The 19664-nt window shown below is 37.4% G+C and overlaps 2 protein-coding genes across 2 annotated transcripts in view; one reads left to right on the forward strand and one right to left on the reverse strand.

Annotated features, from left to right (window-relative positions):
* SLC25A32 (solute carrier family 25 member 32) lies at positions 1–15831 on the reverse strand. Its single transcript, XM_032245829.1, has 7 exons — positions 15476–15831; positions 8399–8549; positions 5683–5768; positions 4434–4594; positions 2959–3072; positions 2536–2681; positions 1–1575 (listed from the first exon to the last, which is right to left on the reverse strand). The coding sequence occupies exons 1-7, from the start codon at positions 15627–15629 to the stop codon at positions 1440–1442; spliced, it is 948 nt and encodes a 315-aa protein (XP_032101720.1). The 5' UTR covers positions 15630–15831; the 3' UTR covers positions 1–1439.
* Positions 15668–19664, forward strand: part of DCAF13 (DDB1 and CUL4 associated factor 13) — a 26200-nt gene continuing 22203 nt past the window's right edge. The window contains 2 exon segments of the mRNA XM_032245816.1: positions 15668–15787; positions 15789–16209. Coding sequence (XP_032101707.1) covers positions 15683–15787; positions 15789–16209 — 526 coding nt within the window. The 5' untranslated portion in view covers positions 15668–15682.

Consider the following 19664-nt stretch of genomic DNA (forward strand, 5'->3'; position numbering starts at 1 on the left):
ATGCTCTCGGAGGAAGAATTTTGTTTTATTCATTTGGGAGTACATAGGAGGTATTTAAATAATGGTGCTATCTTAAGCACCAAATATCAACTGCAGTTCATTTTTCCACATGGGGACTAATACCAGGATTTCATATGAATAACAGTATAATCCAGAAGTATAAAAACATACATCACATTTAACTTATAAAGTGTTCCTATGCATGTTACAAGATATTACAGTAAATACAATTAGGTACTTATTTTATCTTTATTTCAAAAAAATGCCATTTCCAAAATATAAAAAAATAATTTATTTTCAAAGAACTATTTAAAGATGGCTTTGAAAACAATAGTTTTATTTACAACAAATAGATGGTAGTGCAACAGCACTCTTAGATGTTTATGATAAATAAAAATACTAGCATCATTCTGGCATCTTTTGGGAACAGGCCCTTTTACATTTATAGATGTCTACAATGACTCATACAAGTAAAATCAATAATGGCTATTAATGTGATTTGTATTTCAAACTGAATTTGAGCAACCAATGAAGAGTAATCATTTATTTGGGATCTAGATCCATATATCTGAAAACCAAAATATAAAGTTTCTCATTTCCATTCAATTTGACAACAAACATATCCCAAACATTTCGGTATCTGTAAAAGGTGATTTAGCATCTCCAATAAGTGATTTATAGCTACATATAGTAAATAAAGGTTGACACAGCTGGATCCTAGAAGCTCCGACTTTATAAATTTAAAATAGACTAAGTACTTATGCTAAAACACAAGAACTGGATCTAGGATTTTATTTTAAATTATGGAAGTCTCTGGGGAAAAAAAAAAAATTAGCAATGCAATGACAATAGATGTCAGCTATTTCTCCGAGAAGTATGTAATTTCTCAATTTTCGCTAGGTAGTGCATCCCAGTTGAATTAAAACTGAAGCACAGAGTGGATTTTTTTCTCACTAAAATTTCTCAATTCTAAAATCTTCTGAATTTGGTCAACACCTTATCCAGTAAATCCTTAATTTATCTTGAAACAAAGACATTCTTTTAAAAAGCCATTTTCTTGGTATTGCACGAAGGTTAATTTTAAAGCATCTAGGCAAATAAGTCACACAAAAAAGTACATTCATCTAATCCATTTAGCAAATGTTGCAAATCAGCTTCCACCAATAAAATGTAGAAATCTGTGAAACTCTATACTTCGTGTCAGTTTTAATATTGTGTTGATGGCAGCCATTTTGGGCAGAGGTAGCCAAGGTCCATATATATGGGGAAGGCAAAAATCAGAAAAACATTGCAAAGACTTAGCAGTTCTCTGGCCTCTAATGACCACAGACCAATTTCAAATATGAGCCATGTTGCTGTGCAGGATTCTTCTTTTATGCCTTAAACAAAAGAAGCTTGTTGCTGCCTTGGGCAGATATACAGAATTATCTTCCTTTAGCTTACTTTCTCTTTTCTCTAAGGTCAAGTAAAAAATGTGAGACGTTTTCATACACCACAAAGGTAATACAGCAGGCTGGAGTCACTCTAATTAAATTGGGAGCAATTCCTTTGTAAAATCCACCGATACCTTCTTTCCTTTAGAGGGAAAAATAGATATATGCTTAATTTTCTATAGAGCTAGCATGAAAACACGAAAGTTTTAACTGACAAAAGGCATGGAGCAAGCAGCAGTCAAACCTCACTCTGATTTAAGTCCATGTTTTCAATGTCCTAAAGTAATGTAGTTTATAAGCCATTTGTAGGGGTTTATATTCCTTTTATGGATCTACTGAGGAAGAGAGGGTAAGGACACCTCAAAACTGAATTAAAAGTGCCCTTAAGTTAGCTATCTTTCAAATGTTTTTAAATGTATGAACAGACAGGAGTTTTAACTGACCTAACGTAGGCATTAAAAAAATCTCACAGCTTGGATAAATGCTAGCCAACATTAAATACAGCATATACAAAGATAAAACTTTATTTCCTTAATGCCAAGAATATGGAATATGGCCTAGAACTTTGTCACGTAGGCATTCATTAAATATTTCTTGAATTAAATTAAATGTAAACATCCTAAATGTTCTCCTCTGTTCTTTCAGAATTAAAGGGAAATACAGTGATGTCTGCCTATAATAATTTAACTAGTTTCATACTGAAGAACAAGCATCTCTTTCATATATTGAAACAAGTATTTACAAAAGTTATTGTGCCAGAGGCAGGTTTGGAGCCTTCTTGAATGTATTAAGTCATACTTTGACTTCTTATATTCAATACCCTCAGATATTTTAAAACATTTAAATTTCATTTTCTAAAACATTTTCACACATTTAATTTGACTCTTATTACAACTTATTGGCCTAGACAGTCTTATTTTACAAATGAAGAAATCAAGCCTCAGAGACATGGTCATATACATAATAATAGGGAAAGCAGGGACCACCAATCATGTTTTCACCACAGGAAACTGGCCTTTGCTATAAAACTACTATCAACAAGATGGTCTAAGATATGCAAGGTACCTTATCAAAGCAATTTTGATATAGCGCATGCTCTCACCTCCATGTCTTTGTGATTACATCTATTACACCACTGTAAGACATGTGTTGATCCTGAAGACGAGCTCTTACGACTTGATATGGGTATGTTGCTGCGACAGCAAATATTTTGGATAGTGCTGCAACAGATATATATTCTACTGTGCTCTAAAATGGTAACACAAAACAGTTTTTTCTTGAGACAGGATTTCTTTAAAAACACAGAAGTAAAAATTATATAAAAAAAATTTAAATAGATCTTTAAAGGGTTCTATTTTTGACAACTGTGTGGCATCAGCCTATAAATATTTAACTATAAATTAAATCAGTGGCAGAGTCAGTACTCATCATCATAGCACTACCACCAAAGTAAGCACGACAAAAATTTCTATCTACTAAATACCCATAAAAGTAAATGATACCATTTTTACAAGAATCATCTTACCAACTGAGCTTCTGGTAATCTATTGACATGCTGGTTGTACTTCAACTTCAGCAATTCATATGCCATAAACTGAAGGGCACCATGTGACGTTCCAAACAGCCCAGGAACAAATCCCTAAAAGGGGATGGTTTTTGAAAAGCAAAACAATATACTTTCAAAGAACAATATATTTGAGTAAAATACTTTCTCTTCTCTCTCATTATAGCACTTTAAGCAAATTCATTTAAGTTTTGTACAAATAACATTTTTAAAATCTGAGGTTAAAAACTTGTAGTAATATAAAAAAACAAAGGGGTACTATTCTCTTCTACTTTATTTTTAAAGGTTTGGATGTTCATATATTAGTTTTTCTTTAAACAGTAAACATACTGTTTTTCTTGACGGTACACACTGTCAAGACTTGAGGAGTAGGAAATTAAATTCTGTAAAGTTAAGAAACTAAGGTGGCTGGGCGAGGTGGCTCACGCCTGTAATCCCAGCACTTTGGGAGGCCGAGGCGGGTGGATCATGAGGTCAGAGTTCAAGACCAGCCTGGCCAACATGATGAAAACCCATCTTTACTAAAAATACAAAAATAATCCAAGCTACTTGGGAGGCTAAGGCAGGAGAATTGCTTGAACCGGGACCCCGGAGGCGGAGGTTGCAGTGAGCCAAGATTGTGCCACTGCATTCCAGCCTGGGCTACAAAGAAACTAAAGGTAATGGTAAATCAATGAACTAAGGATACGTATTCTGAAAGACTAAGGCAGAAAGTGATGAAAAAACACAAAATTGAATAATATATTTATAAAATTTTTGTCCATAGGTCAGTAAAATCAATGATTTTAAAAGCTATTACTCAATCATTAAAAACCAAACTGAAATTCAATGCATCTAATTTTGATTTTAAACTATGTATGCTTAAAAATTTCTTTACAGGGATAAGCAAGAGATGGGAGTAGAAGGTAGAAAAGGGGAAGATAAAAAGGAGTTATAAAATCAGAAAACAGATATGACACTAGCAAGAAATTTTTAAGATATTACAACAGGCAAAGGGCTGGGTTTGATTTTTGTTATTTTTAAATTTATGTAAGATTTAAGATGAGGTGAATAAAAAAAACATTTTAAGATCCTGTTAGAACCGCTAATGTCTTCTCCAGACTACATTATCCCAGGTTCCCAAAAAACCAGAGTTTCCAAGGAATGAAGTAAGGAATAGGTGACCTTGTTGTGTGACTTATCAAAAAGATACTTGACAAAGTTTTAGACAGTTCTTACCCCCACCAATGTCATGATGATACATCCTATGTTAATGAGGATAAACAGCTTTAAGTACAATTTCAGTATTATTAACTAGATTTCAGTTTTCATTAAATTGTTTCTTGCCTAAGTTGGACTTCTTTTTGGGACTTACTACAGGTGACTCAGAACTAAGACAACAGAGTCAATGGAAATTGCAATTTTCAGTTATTTAAAATATACTGATAATTTGTTACCTTATACAATCCGCGCACACCTTCATACTTATATATTTTCACAAGTGTATCAAACATTCCTTTATACTGTCGGTGTGAGGAGTTAACAACAGCATCATACTGTAACATAAGGCGAGTTTTTGTTACCCATAATGGGTTTGTAATGCAGAGGGTCATGGCTCCTAAAATGAGATTTCAATAAGATTATTCTACATACAGATACTTTCACACTTAGACAATCCAAATTAAAAACAGTACATTTATGTTTAAAAAAAAAAAAAGATAATGCACAGGGACCATATCTGAAACTATAAAATGCAGTCTCTGAGGCACAGTTTTAAGGTCAAAGGATTAAGTTCCTCATGCTGTTAGTGAGAGGTAAATTAAAAGGGAGACGGAAATGTGAAATGCTTTCCCTTTGAGGTATTAGGATAGCAAAAATGTCCTGACACCTAAACAACGTGGCCAGGTGCAAAGAACAGAAGGTAAGCAGATATAGATCTTAGGCATAGCACACGGTATAATCCAGAGGTGTTGAAGATAGTGGAAAAGGACCAGGAATCTGGCACCCCATGACCCTGTGCATGTGACACACATATCTATCCCAACTTTATCACAATCTCCTTCAAATCCATTCAAAGTAACTGCTATCCCTCATAAATTAAATAATTATATAATACAGTAAGTCACATTTTACATCCATTATAGAGACTGACAATTTTATAAAAAAAATTCATCTGGCTAAGTTTCTTATTTGCTAGGTTTCGTAAGGAACCCTTTATTCAACAAATATTTAGATCTGTTATGACTCAGGTCTTTGCTAGGGGCTATGTATTCAAAAATGAGTAAGTTAGTTTCTGCCTAATCAAACATTAAGAAATCAAGGTATTAAAGTAGGAGTTATAAAGACTAATGACTCTTACTTTGTTTTTTCCTTCTGGATAGTATACATAAATGAAGCAATTAAACAAGGATGCTACATTGTATAATTTGAAAACTATAATTATACTTTAATTAAAGAAACACTATACCAAATCATTTTAAACTATTAGGGATTCATAACTTTTCTAAACTTTACCACTCTGTGATAAGTAAAATTCTTGAAATCTGGACAGAGTAATCATAAGAATTCCTGCAAAGAAATTCCATATAACTAATTTAATAGAGATAGGCGTATTTAAACTCAGGTGTTCAAAGAAAAAAAATCAAAAGCAAAAACTGAAAATTAAGTTTGGAAGGTGACAATTTTATATTTTACACATTGCCTTACCAGCTTCAGCAGCTGAGACAAGGTATTCTGTTGCCTCTAACCGTTCAGCTCTTCCTTCTGTCTTATATGACTTGATGGCATTATAACTGAAAGAATTAAATTCAAGCAGTTTAATCCGAATAGGTGTCATAAAGTCTGTTTTAAAGTGTAACGCAACACCAGTACTTCAAAAGCAAAAGTCAATGCATAATACAACCACAAAATGAGACCTTTTTCAAGAATGGATTTGCTGGAAGTGGTTTACTGCAAGATTATACCACCCCTCCCTCTTAAATAAATATGGCTATCAATACAAATGTAAAATATTTTAATCAGACACTCATCAATTACTTTCAAAAGACAGGAAAACTGGGAGGAGGGGAGAATAGAGTGGTGGTACACAGACTGGCCAGAAAAGACAAAAGATACCAAAGAAGGGGTACCGAACAAATATATACTGAGCACCTATGTTCAGGTACTATAGTTGAGTTTCTGACAGATAAAAAGATAAACGTGATTTTTTTTCTTAACAAACTAATAAGGACTATTAAATGATCACAATAAAAGACAACAGACAATAGAAGATATTCAGGAATCATGACTGAGATCACAGAAGGCTTTGTGTAAAAGGTAGTATTGAACTGGGTATTGAGACAGGCACAGTTTCAACAGGGAAAAGGATCAGCATGTAGAAAAGTAGTAAGGATGGGTGGGAAGGCAGGGAAAATTGGCCACTCTTGAGTGGCAGATTGAGATTTGGGTTTTATTTAGTAGAAAATCCCCATTAAATGTTTCAGAGTAAGGGAGTCAAATCAGCCTATTTCCTTTAATGCTAATTTCTACTTTTCTCTTGGATGAAGATGTCAAGTGAACACATTTTTCTTTTCTTTGAGACAGAGTCTGACTGTATCACCCAGACTGGAGCGCAGTGACACAATCACAGCTCACTGTGACGTTGAATTCCTAGCTTCAAGGAATCCTCCTGCCTCGGCCTCCCAGTTAGCTAAGACTACAGGCATGTAGCATTATGAAGCCAGACTAATTCTTTTTAAAATTTTTTGAAGGGATGGGTCTCACTATGTTGCCCAGGCTGGTCTTGAACTCCCAGACTCATGTGATCCTCCTGCCTTGGCCTCCCAAAATGCTGGGATTACAGGTGTGAGACACTGCACCTGGTCCAAGAAATTCTTATCACGCCAATTTTATATTAATATGGCTTATCCTTAGAAACTGTCTTGATGAATCTATACAACTCAAATTCATAAAGCATTATGTGTGTGTATGTGTGTGTGTGTGTGTGTGTGTGTGTGTGTCGAGGGGTATGTGTGTGTATATAATTTCACACATACCTCTCTAAAGAGAAGAAAAAGATAAGAAATATTTGAACAATTTTAAGGCTGAATTTATTTTGCTTTCACTTAAAAAATATTTTAAGTTTGGTATGGATACTGCCATAAACTTATGGGAGATCAAGTAAAATATGTGACACAGAGAAGACAACGGCAAATACACTAGATATGATGTTTTCCTAAAAATGAAACCTGTTGAAGCGAAGAAAAGCTTCACCATTCATGGTTTCAGTTTCACAGATCACAGGCATGCTCCAAGCAGCACATTATCCCTCAATGCAGTGCCAGGATACTTTGTGACCATGCTCTTGTTCACTAAATAAGCATATGCCTGCCAGAGGATCCTTCTATGACTTCTTCAGGAGGCAGGTGAGAACAGTTATTTTAAATGATGATGTTATCTGACCAGTGAAGGAGTAAGGAAAAGAATGAGCTGGAAAGATGATGGGGCAGGTCAAACAAGAAACAATTTGACTCAAACCATTTTGTCCATGCACTGGCTTTTTCTTTCTGTTCCCAATAGGGATTTCCTGTGGTACATATTCATATGAGGACCCCAAGGTCTATCCTCTCCTGCTTTTCCACCTTCATTATAAATCAAATATACATTTGTAAGCCATCTTAAATATTTTGGGAATCTGGATGAGGATAAAAAGTAACTAATAATACTTCAGTATTTATGAAATTTTCTATTTGGGGTACTCTGGAACTAATCTCTGACACATGGAGAAAATAACATTTATTTAAACAATCTTCTTTAACAAAATTGAATACCAAAGAGAACTCAAATCTATAGGATTAATTTTAGACAACAGTTGCAGGCTCCTCCAGTCTCTACGACACTTTCCAAAACCACTAATAAATAACAAACCAACTGATTCAACTTTTTCTAGTCTAGTAATATTCTGACTCTATTAGAAACGCTTACGAGTATGCACGATATGGCCAAAACACCTAATACAACACTGAAGGGGCCCTATAATTTCATTGTGAGTTACCTGGAGTTGGCTGTTTTTCAAATGGCTTTAAGTAAAGTGAAAAGTTCCCTTTAATATGCATTTAGCTTATCAAAGTAATCAGTTAAACATTTCATCTTCCTAAATTCACCTCACAGAAATGGCTTCTGTAAGAGTATTATTCCACCTCATCTCTTCACCTTTTTCCTATTAAGAACTTTCTTCCAGGCTAAATAATTGCCTCTGATAATCAGACTAATTAGCCATTTTGAATCAAACTAATCAAACTTAGTCATTTTGTTCTTTCTGATCCTTCCAATTCAGAGAAACTGATTCAATGACTCATGTTTCATCATCTGACATTTAAAAAATCACTAAAAACAAAAATTCCTTTTTTTATATAATACTGTAAAATCTCCCAAGTCTACTCACAAGAAAAAGTAGAGTCCCCAGGATAAACCTGCACCCCACACATTTGGGGTTACTCCTTGATAAAGTCCCCGTAGTCCATCAAGTTTCCAAATGGTAGTCAAGCAATGTAAAATTCCTTTATATTTTGGTCTCAGTTCCAATCCATCACTCACTGCATTAAAAGATATACAAAATCAGGTAAGAACAAAGTTCTAGCTCTGTATCACATATAAACACAGATATTGCACAATCAGTTATATAAAGGAGGTAAGCTTAGAAGAAAAACTTTTTTAGGTAGTAGAAAAAAATTATTTTCCAGGCTTCAATATTTTAAAACTACTACATTCCTCAATTTATTCAAGTGTTTATTTAGGGCATACTAAACACTCAAATAATATTTTAGGAAATATTAGATTAGCTCAAATAATCTGAAAGTCTCTTAGGTAACTAGGTTTCAACACTTAGGTTTTGTTTTTGCTCCAAGGTTAAGGATTCTAATGTAAAAAAAATAAACTAGCCAGGAGCCTCAAGTACTAGCAAGACCTGAGGAAAGGCAGGAAAGAAAATGCAGAGGATGGGTTAAATTTTCTTCCTGGAAATTCTTCCTATCCTCTCCACCAAAACATATCAAAATCCAAGTAGAAAGCAGGAAAGTATTTCACTTGAACAGTTCAAAATTGAATAAGTTTTCCCCATCCCTTCCGAAGCTGCTCTTACTGTTGAGCTGTATAGCTCAACAAACGTCATCATCTACATAGATGCCCACACCAGATACCCAGGGACTATCTGTGAACCCTCCTCCCTCATCCCTTTTTTTATCAAATAACAAGTCCTTTTGATTCTGTCTCACAAATTTCTTTTGCAACTGTCTATATCTCTCAGTTCACACCATCATCATCCTACTTTGAGAAACCATCAGTTTTCAACTAGCATCATCAGCATTTAAAGTAGTCTTCTTGCCAATTTTGGAAAAAACATAATCTAAGTTATAAATCTGGTAGTTTTTCATTTCATCTCTCTGTAGGAAATAGAAAGCACATTCAAAATAGGATAACACTAGGGCATGAGGGGCAGCTAAAAGGACTATTTACAAAGGTGTGAGCAGGCTGTTGACAACCACAAGGAATAATATAGTATCAATTATTTCTTTACTATTTTAAAAAAATCACTTAATTCTAGGAGTATTAAGTATCTCAGTAAATGGCAATGACATTCCACATTATGCATGCCATTCTATGTTATACTGTAGTATATCCAAAATTGTAATTTTACTATAGTTTTGTATACAGCTTTGTTTTCCACTCAAGATTATTTCTGAACAGTTCTCCTTGTTATTCAATAGATTTCCCAAAAAAAAAGATTTTTAGTATATGACATCATGGTTTTCCATCTTATAGAAATCACATCACTTACAGTCATTCCTCCATTTAACATGAATTCTCTTTTTTTTGGCTATTATAAAAGTTCTCTAAAGAACATTCTGTACAACAATCTGCATGAACGATTATTGTCTTGGAATTAGCTATTAGAAAGGGAACTGATATGGGTCAATGGGTATATACTTAAGTTACAAATACATACTGAACCTGCCTTCCACAAAGTTTACACAAATTATATTCCACTAGCCATAGGAGCATCCCCGGTTCACTGTTCCCCTCACTGTCCTACTTCACTGTGTATAATCCAGTCTGGCAAAGAAGAATCACTGTTTACCATTTGCAGGCAAAGGGGGAAAAGTTAATTTCTTTCATCATTAACCTGCCAATGTTACAGCACGAAGTGAGATTAAAGTACATCAGGTTTTATCAGTAGACCTGAGTTTGATATGTAACTTCCCTAATTTGCTACATGGTCTTATCCTTGCTGAGCTTCAGCATCCTCACTTATAAAATGCGGATAAAAGTCATGTACCTCACAGGGTTTTTTGAGGTTTATATAAGACAACAAATTTAAAGGCAGGCAGCAGAATGATAGGCTCCTGAGAAATGTTTTCCTGTGTAGTTTATAATCTTTCTGATGCTTCCCCTGGATTCTCTGTCTCATTCTTCTGTATAGATCCCTTTTTCTAAGAACTTTCCATTTTCCTCTCAATAATAAACTCACAATACCATTTTTCTCTTGAGGTAAAAAGCAAAACCAACCATTAAAACACCACCTGTTCTTTTCATAGGTATAAACCAAGGCTGAACTAGGATCTCCCTAACATAAAATTAAAATTATATAGATAAAATACAGTGAATTTTTTTGGTCTAAATCGGGGTCTCCAACTCCCTCTACCAGTCAGTAACCTGTTAGGAACTGGGCCACACAGCAGGTAAGTGGAGCGTGGGCAAAGCTTCATCTGTACTTAACGGCTGCTCCCCATTCGCTTGTATTACTGGAGCTCTGCCTCCTGTCAGATCAGTGGTGGCATTAGATTCTTACATAATCACAAACCCTACTGTGAACTGCACATGCAACGGATCTAGGCTGCATGCTCCTTAAGAGAATCTATTGCCTGATGATCTGAGGAGGAACAGTTTCATCGTGAAATCAACCATACCTCCTCTACTCCCATCCATGGAAAAATTGTCTTCCATGAAACCAATGGAGCCAAAAATTGTCTTCCATGAAACCAATCTGGAGCCAAAAAGGTTGGGGACCACTGGCCTAAATGACTTCATGATTGTTTTAAAAATATTTGCCGCTAACCAATTAGTGTGTAGATCTAATCATCTATCAAATAATTGACAATGGCTTACCATAGCACTAAAAATTGCCAATAGACACAAGCTGAAGATAAAAAGTTTGGTATACAGAAAGGAGCCAAGACAGGACACTCATTTTAATTTATCTTCTAAGAAAGACAGTATAATGACTTAAAAAATTGCCATCTAGCACCATCACCCTAACACAACCTGTTTCATTTCCTGGATATTAGTTTTAACTTTCCTTTGTCTCTCTTAATAAAAATAATCCCCTCTACCTGTGCACTATATTGGTGTTTTTAAAATTCCAGATGAATCAAGAAACCAATTGAGCAGATTGCTAGTATCTTTTCTTCAAAACTAGACTGGAATAGAAAACAAATATAAATGACATCACAAGTAGTTAGGATAAATATTGTTTAATGAAACGTGTGTTTCAGTAATGTTTGTGTATGTATGTGTATGCACTGCATAGCAAAGGTGAAATTTATTTCTGGTCAAAAAAGCTTGTTCTAAAGGCCGGGCGCGGTGGCTCAAGCCTGTAATCCCAGCACTTTGGGAGGCCGAGGCGGGTGGATCATGAGGTCAAGAGATCGAGACCATCCTGGTCAACATGGTGAAACCCCGTCTCTACCAAAAATACAAAAAATTAGCTGGGCATGGTGGCGCGTGCCTGTAATCCCAGCTACTCAGGAGGCTGAGGCAGGAGAATTGCCTGAACCCAGGAGGCGGAGGTTGCGGTGAGCCAAGATCGCGCCATTGCACTCCATCCTGGGTAACATGAGTGAAACTCCGTCTCAAAAAAAAAAAAAAAAAAAAGCTTGTTCTAGATACTGTGCCTTCAGACAACACCCCTTAGTTAGATACCTTATCCTTATCCTCTGGCCTCCATTTCCCAATCTCTTCCTTGCTTTAAGTTCTTTCCCATTAGTATTTAAACAGGCTTAAATCTCTCCTAAGTATTTACTCTTTGATCCCAGTGCCTCCTTATCAGTTAAGTGTCTGCAATGAGAAAACATGTCCCTCCCTGCCCCACTCGAATCTCAGCAGGAACTCTCTCACCTCCTAGGCAATCTGGTTTGAGCTTTACCAATTACTTCAAGCACTCTAATTAAGAACCTTCAAAGGCATTTTGGAGTCCTCTCTTTCTTAGGAACCCTTAGCAGCACCTTAAATTGTTTAACTCCTAAAGCCCTCTCTTCTGGCTCATTTAACACCGCACCATCTTCAATGTCCTCTTGCTTCTTTGCCACTAAATTTCCTTCACTCCTTCTTCTCTTCCCATCCTTAAATGCTGATTTTATATGCACAATTTCCATCAAATAGAGGTGGTCTCTCAGCTGGGTGGCTTCACCTACTACCCCAGTGCTACTAGTCCGGATCTTATTCCTAACATCCTGCCCTACTAAGGGTTCTGATCCTATTGCCAGTTTCCACTTTTCATAAAAGACATGTCAATCTGGCAGCTTCTTAACTTTCTGGAATCATTCTTTATTTTCATCTCTACCATTTTAATTTACCCTTTAGCTATACAAAACTACCCACTCATGGTTTCAAACTAACAGCATATGTTATGGAAAAAGACTTTCTGAGCTTGAATCCTAGTTCTAGCAATTACTTTGCAATCTTGAGTAAGTCACTGGATTACTCTGTGCCTGAATTTTTACGTAAGATAGGAAAAATAATAGAATCTAACTCTAAAAATTACAAAGGATTAAATGAGTTAGTTCATATAAAGCTCTTAGAATTATGCCTGACATATTGCAAGCACTCAATAAGTACCAGTTTATTTATGCCACTGGGTCTTGCTATGCCACTGGGTCTTGCAATACCACATACATATAAAACTTTACTCTGCACTACTGTTACTGAATTTTACATTTTGATTTCTTAATGTTTTGGGTGTAGTCATACTCTCCACGTTCTTCACAAAAGCTCACACATATCTTTAACTTGCAAACGATCAGGTTTTTGGGTTACTTAGAAAATTACTATATCTCATTCTCATTCTTTTGTTGGGGCTCTCTCATCATTCTTGAGGGTTTAACATTACATCGTAAAGCTAGAAGGAGTCTGAATAGTCATCTAATCCAATCTTTCCACCTAATACAAGAGTATCTTCTCACTTCTGTCATCCAACTGTTATCTCAGCCACTTCTAATCATCAATTTCATTTCTGAGCACTGCCACACTGCCAAACCAAAATCTGCTTCCCTGTAATTTCCACTCAACCTGTGTCTGACCTTAGGATCAACCCACAATAAGGTAGCCCCCTTTCCCCCACGGAAGTTCTCTAAATATCTTGAGGTTTTTTTCTCTCCTGAGCTAAACTAGTTCCTCCAGTTATTTTTCATATGAATTAATTTCTAATCTTTCTACCACTCTGGACACCTCTGAGTTCCAATTTGTACTTGAACTCACAGAAAAATTCCAGGTTTGGTTTAATAGCACATGCATTCAGATCCTGTCATCATTAGATTTTAATTTTATTAAATGAGTTTAATTACAATGGAAGCATAAGAACTATAGTAAGTTATTCAGCATTGATGCTGATAATCAATAAATTTTTATTTCTGTTATTCATCTTCCTAAATTTTCCTCCTTTCTATCACCATTTCACAGCTACACTGTGAGCTTTATTATACAAACTCCTGCTTCAATGCCTAGATCTTTAATTTAGGCCTCCAATCCAAACTCAATCCTTTTATCTGTCACCTCCGCCCCACTAGGCTCCCAATACTCTTTCCAATTCATCAAGACTACTAATCTTCTCAGGTAATAAGAATTCTGTTTCCTCAGGAATGCTATGCTTCACAGCACTGTCTTAAAACTCATCAGACCAATCACACTATTCTTCAATGATCACCTCGACTATCACCTCTCCTGTTCCTAAAGTGCTGCTGAAGAGAGACACCAAGTCATACAGGTCTGCACCTGCAGCCAAGTCTAAAATTCTTCTGATGTTCACACTATTGCATAACAGGGGCTTAAAGAGGCAGGATGGTGAGGAGTTAAATGCCAGGGGGTTCCACAGTTAGATTACCTGGGTTTAAATCCCAGATCCATCTTTACAAACTTGTGACTTGGGCAAATTAGTCAACTTCTGTTATCCTCATCTGTATAGCAGGGATCATAAACTCACAGGACTGTTCCTATGAATAGATTTACAGGAATAATAAATGAGATAATACATCTAAAACATAGTTCATTGCCTTGCTCCTAGTAAATAAAGATTACCTGTCAATAATTATTTGTGCATGCATCATAAAACTTCATAAAATTATATGCCTTTGTGATGTTTTTTCTAGAGATAATACTCCATAATTCTCGATGATTTTTCTTCACAGATTGGCTTTTTGCCTCCTCTCCACCTGTCAAAATATTAGCCTTTCTATGGGAAACCCCAAGCCCCAATCTTCCATTGAACCTTTAAAGATACATATGACCATCAGCAATGTAGAATTTTCTTGACGGTTTACCTGTATTTATATTTCGTATTTGTATTTCCTGATTTTATGTCGTCTAGAATTACCTTTTATCTAAGTCTAACGTCTACAATTAAATTCTAAGTTCCCTGAAGACAAGAACTTTATTAGATACTTCTGTAGCCCATACAGCAGTATACACATATTAAGAGAATATACAGCAAGTGAAATGAATTACCTAATGCTAGGATAAACAACTGTAGATTTAATTCTCAAGGCACAACTTGTAATAGCTTAATTTGAAAATTAATTTCTGCAATTTCAGTTATCAAAGATCATCTTTGAAACTCTTTCCAGACTTTAGAATAGAGTTTAACTTCTAAAATGCTTTGTTAATTTCAAATAATCAATTCATCTAATACACTTAAAATAGTATTTCGAGTCTAGCTAACTATTCTTTCACAGGACCTTGTACCATTCTATAAACGACAAAAAACAAACATTCAAGAGAACTCTATTCCAAATCTACTCCCAACATTAGCTGAAGATTACGCCCTATCCCAACACTGGTCGAGCTGCCAAACCACGTGGCTATGCTAAGATTTCAAAGTTCCTCCAAGAGCGAATGATTTGCACGTGTGAGGAATAAACACTAAAATGTGACAATCCCTTCTTTATTTTATAAATCAGGAATTGCATCCCATCTTCCCTGCCAATGAGGATGTTTTTTTCTCATACTTCTCTACATACAGGCCCCATCCCTTAGTCTTGAGGAGGGAGGGAAGATCGCACACCGACCCCTCTACAAAGCACCATTTCCTCAAATCTAGTTCAGGTGAGCCAGGGCGGACAGCATCCCCTTCAACGCTCCTCTTTCTCCCTAGTACGGAAAAGGCAGAGGAGACCAAGGCCTCTTTTTGAATTTTTACGACTCAGTTCAGGCTGACAGTGACACGAAGCAGCCCGGTGTCTGGGTGGGCTCTTACCGGCGAAGCGAATCTTCACGAGGTCGAGCGGATGCAGCGCAAGGTTGGACAACACGCCACCGCTCACGCCCGCTACTAGGTTTTCATACCGGACGTGGCGGAATACCGTGTTCCATGCCGACGACCCGGAGGCCGACTGGCCCTGGCCCGTCATAGGCTCGGGGCCAGCCGATACCACGGCGCCCAGGGCCGCGGAGGTGGGACGAGATGCTGTGGCCGCCACCGTGGCGGCGGTCGCCCCTTGTGAGGGCAAGCCCACCTCCGGGATCGGCGAGAGGACTCTGGCGCCCACGGCGCGGGAGCCAAGCCGCGAGAGTCTGGTACTGAGTGGGCGTGAGTGGGGCGCAGCCACCAGGTCACGCCGGCGGAAGTAGCGTCGGAGGGGAGGTGCCAGCCTCCGCCGAGTCTCCGCCCTGTCCCGCCCACAAATGCTCCAGCCCTCGGACGCGGAAGAGACCGCACAGCTAAAGAACCGCCCCCTGCTAGCGCAGGACGGCAAAACTACGGAGCGTCGCAGGATCCAGCTAAGCCAGCCAGCGTCCAGTCCTCGAGTCACGTGACTGGAAGTAGTCTGGGAAAAGCGGAAGTCGCATGTGGGAGGAGGCGGCGGGGGGCGGCACTCATATGGAATCCCTCGTGGAGTTCGGCCGGAAGAGCAACCAAGATGAAGGTGAAGATGTTGAGTCGCAATCCGGACAATTATGTCCGCGAAACCAAGTTTGACTTACAGAGAGGTAAGATAAGTTGGTAGCCAGAAAGGAAGGCTTTCCGCGAGTCTTTGTGTCTAGCCTCGGCTCGCACGGAGTAAAGCCGGGGGAGGCTGGCGCTCCAGCCTGGTTCTTTCCCAGTTCCGTTTTCGCTAAGGCAAACTTTGTGCTTACGGGGTCGATGCGGAACTGGATAGCAAGTAAAATCTGTGCAAGTCCTTTTTCTAAGAATTTCCTCTAGTGGTGAGTGGGAAATAGTTGTCTGCAGTGGAGAAAGATTCCAGCTGCTGCTCTAGGATTGTCTTTAGGTTCCTATTATTGAAAAGTGGACTTGAATGAGTCAAACTTACGGGTTGAAGGATTAAGAATTAAACAGCATTTTAAAACCTCCCTACTGCTCATATTCTGGATATTGGAAGAGACGAAGTTAAATTTAAAAGCGTCAGTTTTCTCTTACCATCCCTTATGAAGTTTGATGAAAGAATGGTTAAAGTGGAATTAATGAGTTTTATTTATCCTTACTGGTCTCTTCCCCCACTTATAATATGCTAACCACTTATTAATTGTGTCTCGTAATACCTAAATGACAAGGGACTAACCGTGCATGAGCAGATTGTTCTAGAAAAGAGAATAACAGGAGCAAAGGTCTTCAGGCAGGAATGAACCTAAGGCATGGAAAGAAGGATGTTGTCATTAGAGTTTTAACTAGGAGTAAGCAAGATGAGATGAGGTGAGAACAGTATTTCACTATTTTGGTTGAACAGTAGATACTATCAACATGCATGTCAACATTGCTAAGAGGTCTCTGCTCACAAGATGTTTACAGTTTGTCATAAGGCAGTAATGTTTCTAAAATATAAATTAGATTTATCACTTGGAATTGGCATTATTCCCAATCGTTCAATCTCTGGTCCCACCTTCCTTGCCACTTTCGTCAGTCACTATGTTTCCCACAAGTGGTTTAGTATTCACCCTTGCCAATCTCAGTGCATTTCAGTTGCCTTTTTTAAGGCTTCCTGTGGCGCACACCCTTATCCAGTTTAGCTGCTTTCTCTGGAAAACTTTGACTGAACAATCTTTTCATACTTAACTCCTGCATGTGCTCAGCTCCCTTCAGCAGCGGTCTTCTATGATTCTATCACTTCACAGTGTTTATCACATTGTCTCATGATGATTATTTTGATTAATAGGCTTTCCCATCAGAATTCACTTACAAAACGGGGAAGAATCATGTTTACGTATGAACTGTTTTTAGACAGCACCTGGAACATAATAGTTGCTTTATAAATGTCAGTTTCTCATCCATAAAGATTCATTTTTGGCTGGGTGTAGTGGCTCACACCTGTAATCCCAGCACTTTGGGAGGCCAGGGTGGGTAGATCATGAGATCAGGAGTTCGAGACCAGTCTGGCTAAGATAGTGAAACCCCATTTCTACTACAAACACAAAAAATTAGCCGGGCATGGTGGTGGGTTCCTGTAATCCCAGCTACTTGGGAAGCTGAGGCAAAAGAATCGCTTGAACCTGGTGGGTGGAGGTTGCAGTGAGCCGAGATTGTGCCATTGCACACCAGTCCGGGTGACAGTGCAAGACTGCGACTCAAAAAAAAGATTCATTTTTGACCACATGAAGAGATTTAGAAACAAAATGTTCTATCTTGTTGGAGTTACTAAACTTTGGTTAAAATTATTAAAATGCTAAATTTAGTTGTAGGAATAGCTGCTGACATCAGAATAGATGGAAATTTTGTAGACTTAAATTTCAAAAATAACCTTTGCATTACTAATGGATGAGACTGAAAATTAAATATATTAAATAAATACAGCCAGCTGTGGACATTATCATTTTGGGTATGCTTGTCCTTGTGAAGTACAGGCATTCTACACTTTGCATAGTACCATATTAACTGAACCAATCCCATTCTATGAGAGGTTTACAGTGATTGAAGTCACGTCTGTTAACCACAAAACTTTGCAAAGTGAGGAATTGGTTCCAGTATTCATGTCATCCTGTTAACACAGTACTTTGTGAAAGTGAGTACTGCCTGATTCTTTTTTATAATAGTAGCCATTAAAGCCAAACATTGAATTAAGCTGAAATTAAAACCTTTAAATCTGTCACAGTGTTAAATCAAGATTTTTCTTAAAAAAAGAACATCTTTAATTACACGCCCTCATTAATATGCACATATGTTGAGGAGAAGGGATATGCTCATAAACTCTGTTACCAATGGGACACACAGAAAGCTTGAAGACTACTATACAGGGAGTCTTTGAAAGTTTTAGGCATGTGAGTGACATGTAAAAAGCTGTTTTAAGATGACTGATAATAGTGTAAACTGCCACCAACTCCAGTAGGGAAGATATTACAGTAGCCTAAGTATGATGTAATAAAGACCCAAACTGGCTGGGGATGCAGTGGCTCATGCTCATAAACCCAACACTTTGGGAGGCAAAGATGGGAGGATCACTTGAGTCCAGGAGTTTAAGACAAACATGGGCATCATAAGGAGACCCCATCTCTGCAAAAAATGTGAAGATTAATGGGGCATGGTGCTGCATGCCTGAGGCCCAAGCTACTTGGAGGCTGAGGTGAGAGGCTAAGTTAGGAGGATCACTTCAACCCTGGAGGTTGAGGCTGCAGTAAGCTGTGGTCACACCACTGCAGTCCAGCTTGGGTGACAGAGTGATACCCCATTTCAAAAAAAAAAACAAACAAAAAACACTAAGTTACTAGAAATAGAGAGTTAAAGGGAAAGATGAATAAGTGTTTGAAAGAGGATGAGTGGGACTTTGAGTTTTGGTAGTAGGGAATATGGAAGATGGAATACATAAGAATGGCCTAGGTCAGAGCTTTGTTGAATGTTAGATATAATACCATTACCAGGGAGTCAGAAAGAAACAGCAAGGTGAAGTCATGAGGTAAGAAGATGCATTTACTTTTTACACAGTGAGTTTTTTAGACATACAAGCTTAAAGTTACTTTCTAAGCATAATTATTAACTGAGACAATGTGTTTAGCAGCGTATCAGGACAGTTAAAACATAGATTCTGGAGCCATACTGCCTTGGTTTGAATCCTGGCTCTGTAATGTCATATCCAAGTTACTTAACCTCTTTATACCTCAGTTTTCCCATCAATAAAGTATGAGATAGTAATATAACTTAACACATAGAATGCTGTGGAGATCAAACGATTAAGGTTTTTGGAACCGTGCCTGACACCTGGTGAACTCTTATGTGAGTCTTTTTTAAGTAAACAAACAGAAAAAGTGTTCAGTAAATAATAGTATATAATAGTATGATATAGCTATATAATAGTATGATAATCACAACCTCCTGTGCCTATCAGTACAGAATTTAGCACCAGAGATTAATAATGTTCCCTGCCCCACAGGAAGCTTCGAGTTCTGTGGAGCAAACATCATGCACATGTTTTGTGCCAGGACCTGTGCTAGGCATAAGGAAATAGAAAACAAAAATA

This window comes from Sapajus apella, unplaced genomic scaffold (assembly GCF_009761245.1).
Source record: "Sapajus apella isolate SASKATOON/1434 unplaced genomic scaffold, GSC_monkey_1.0 scaffold3, whole genome shotgun sequence".
Taxonomy (NCBI): Eukaryota; Metazoa; Chordata; class Mammalia; order Primates; family Cebidae; genus Sapajus; species Sapajus apella.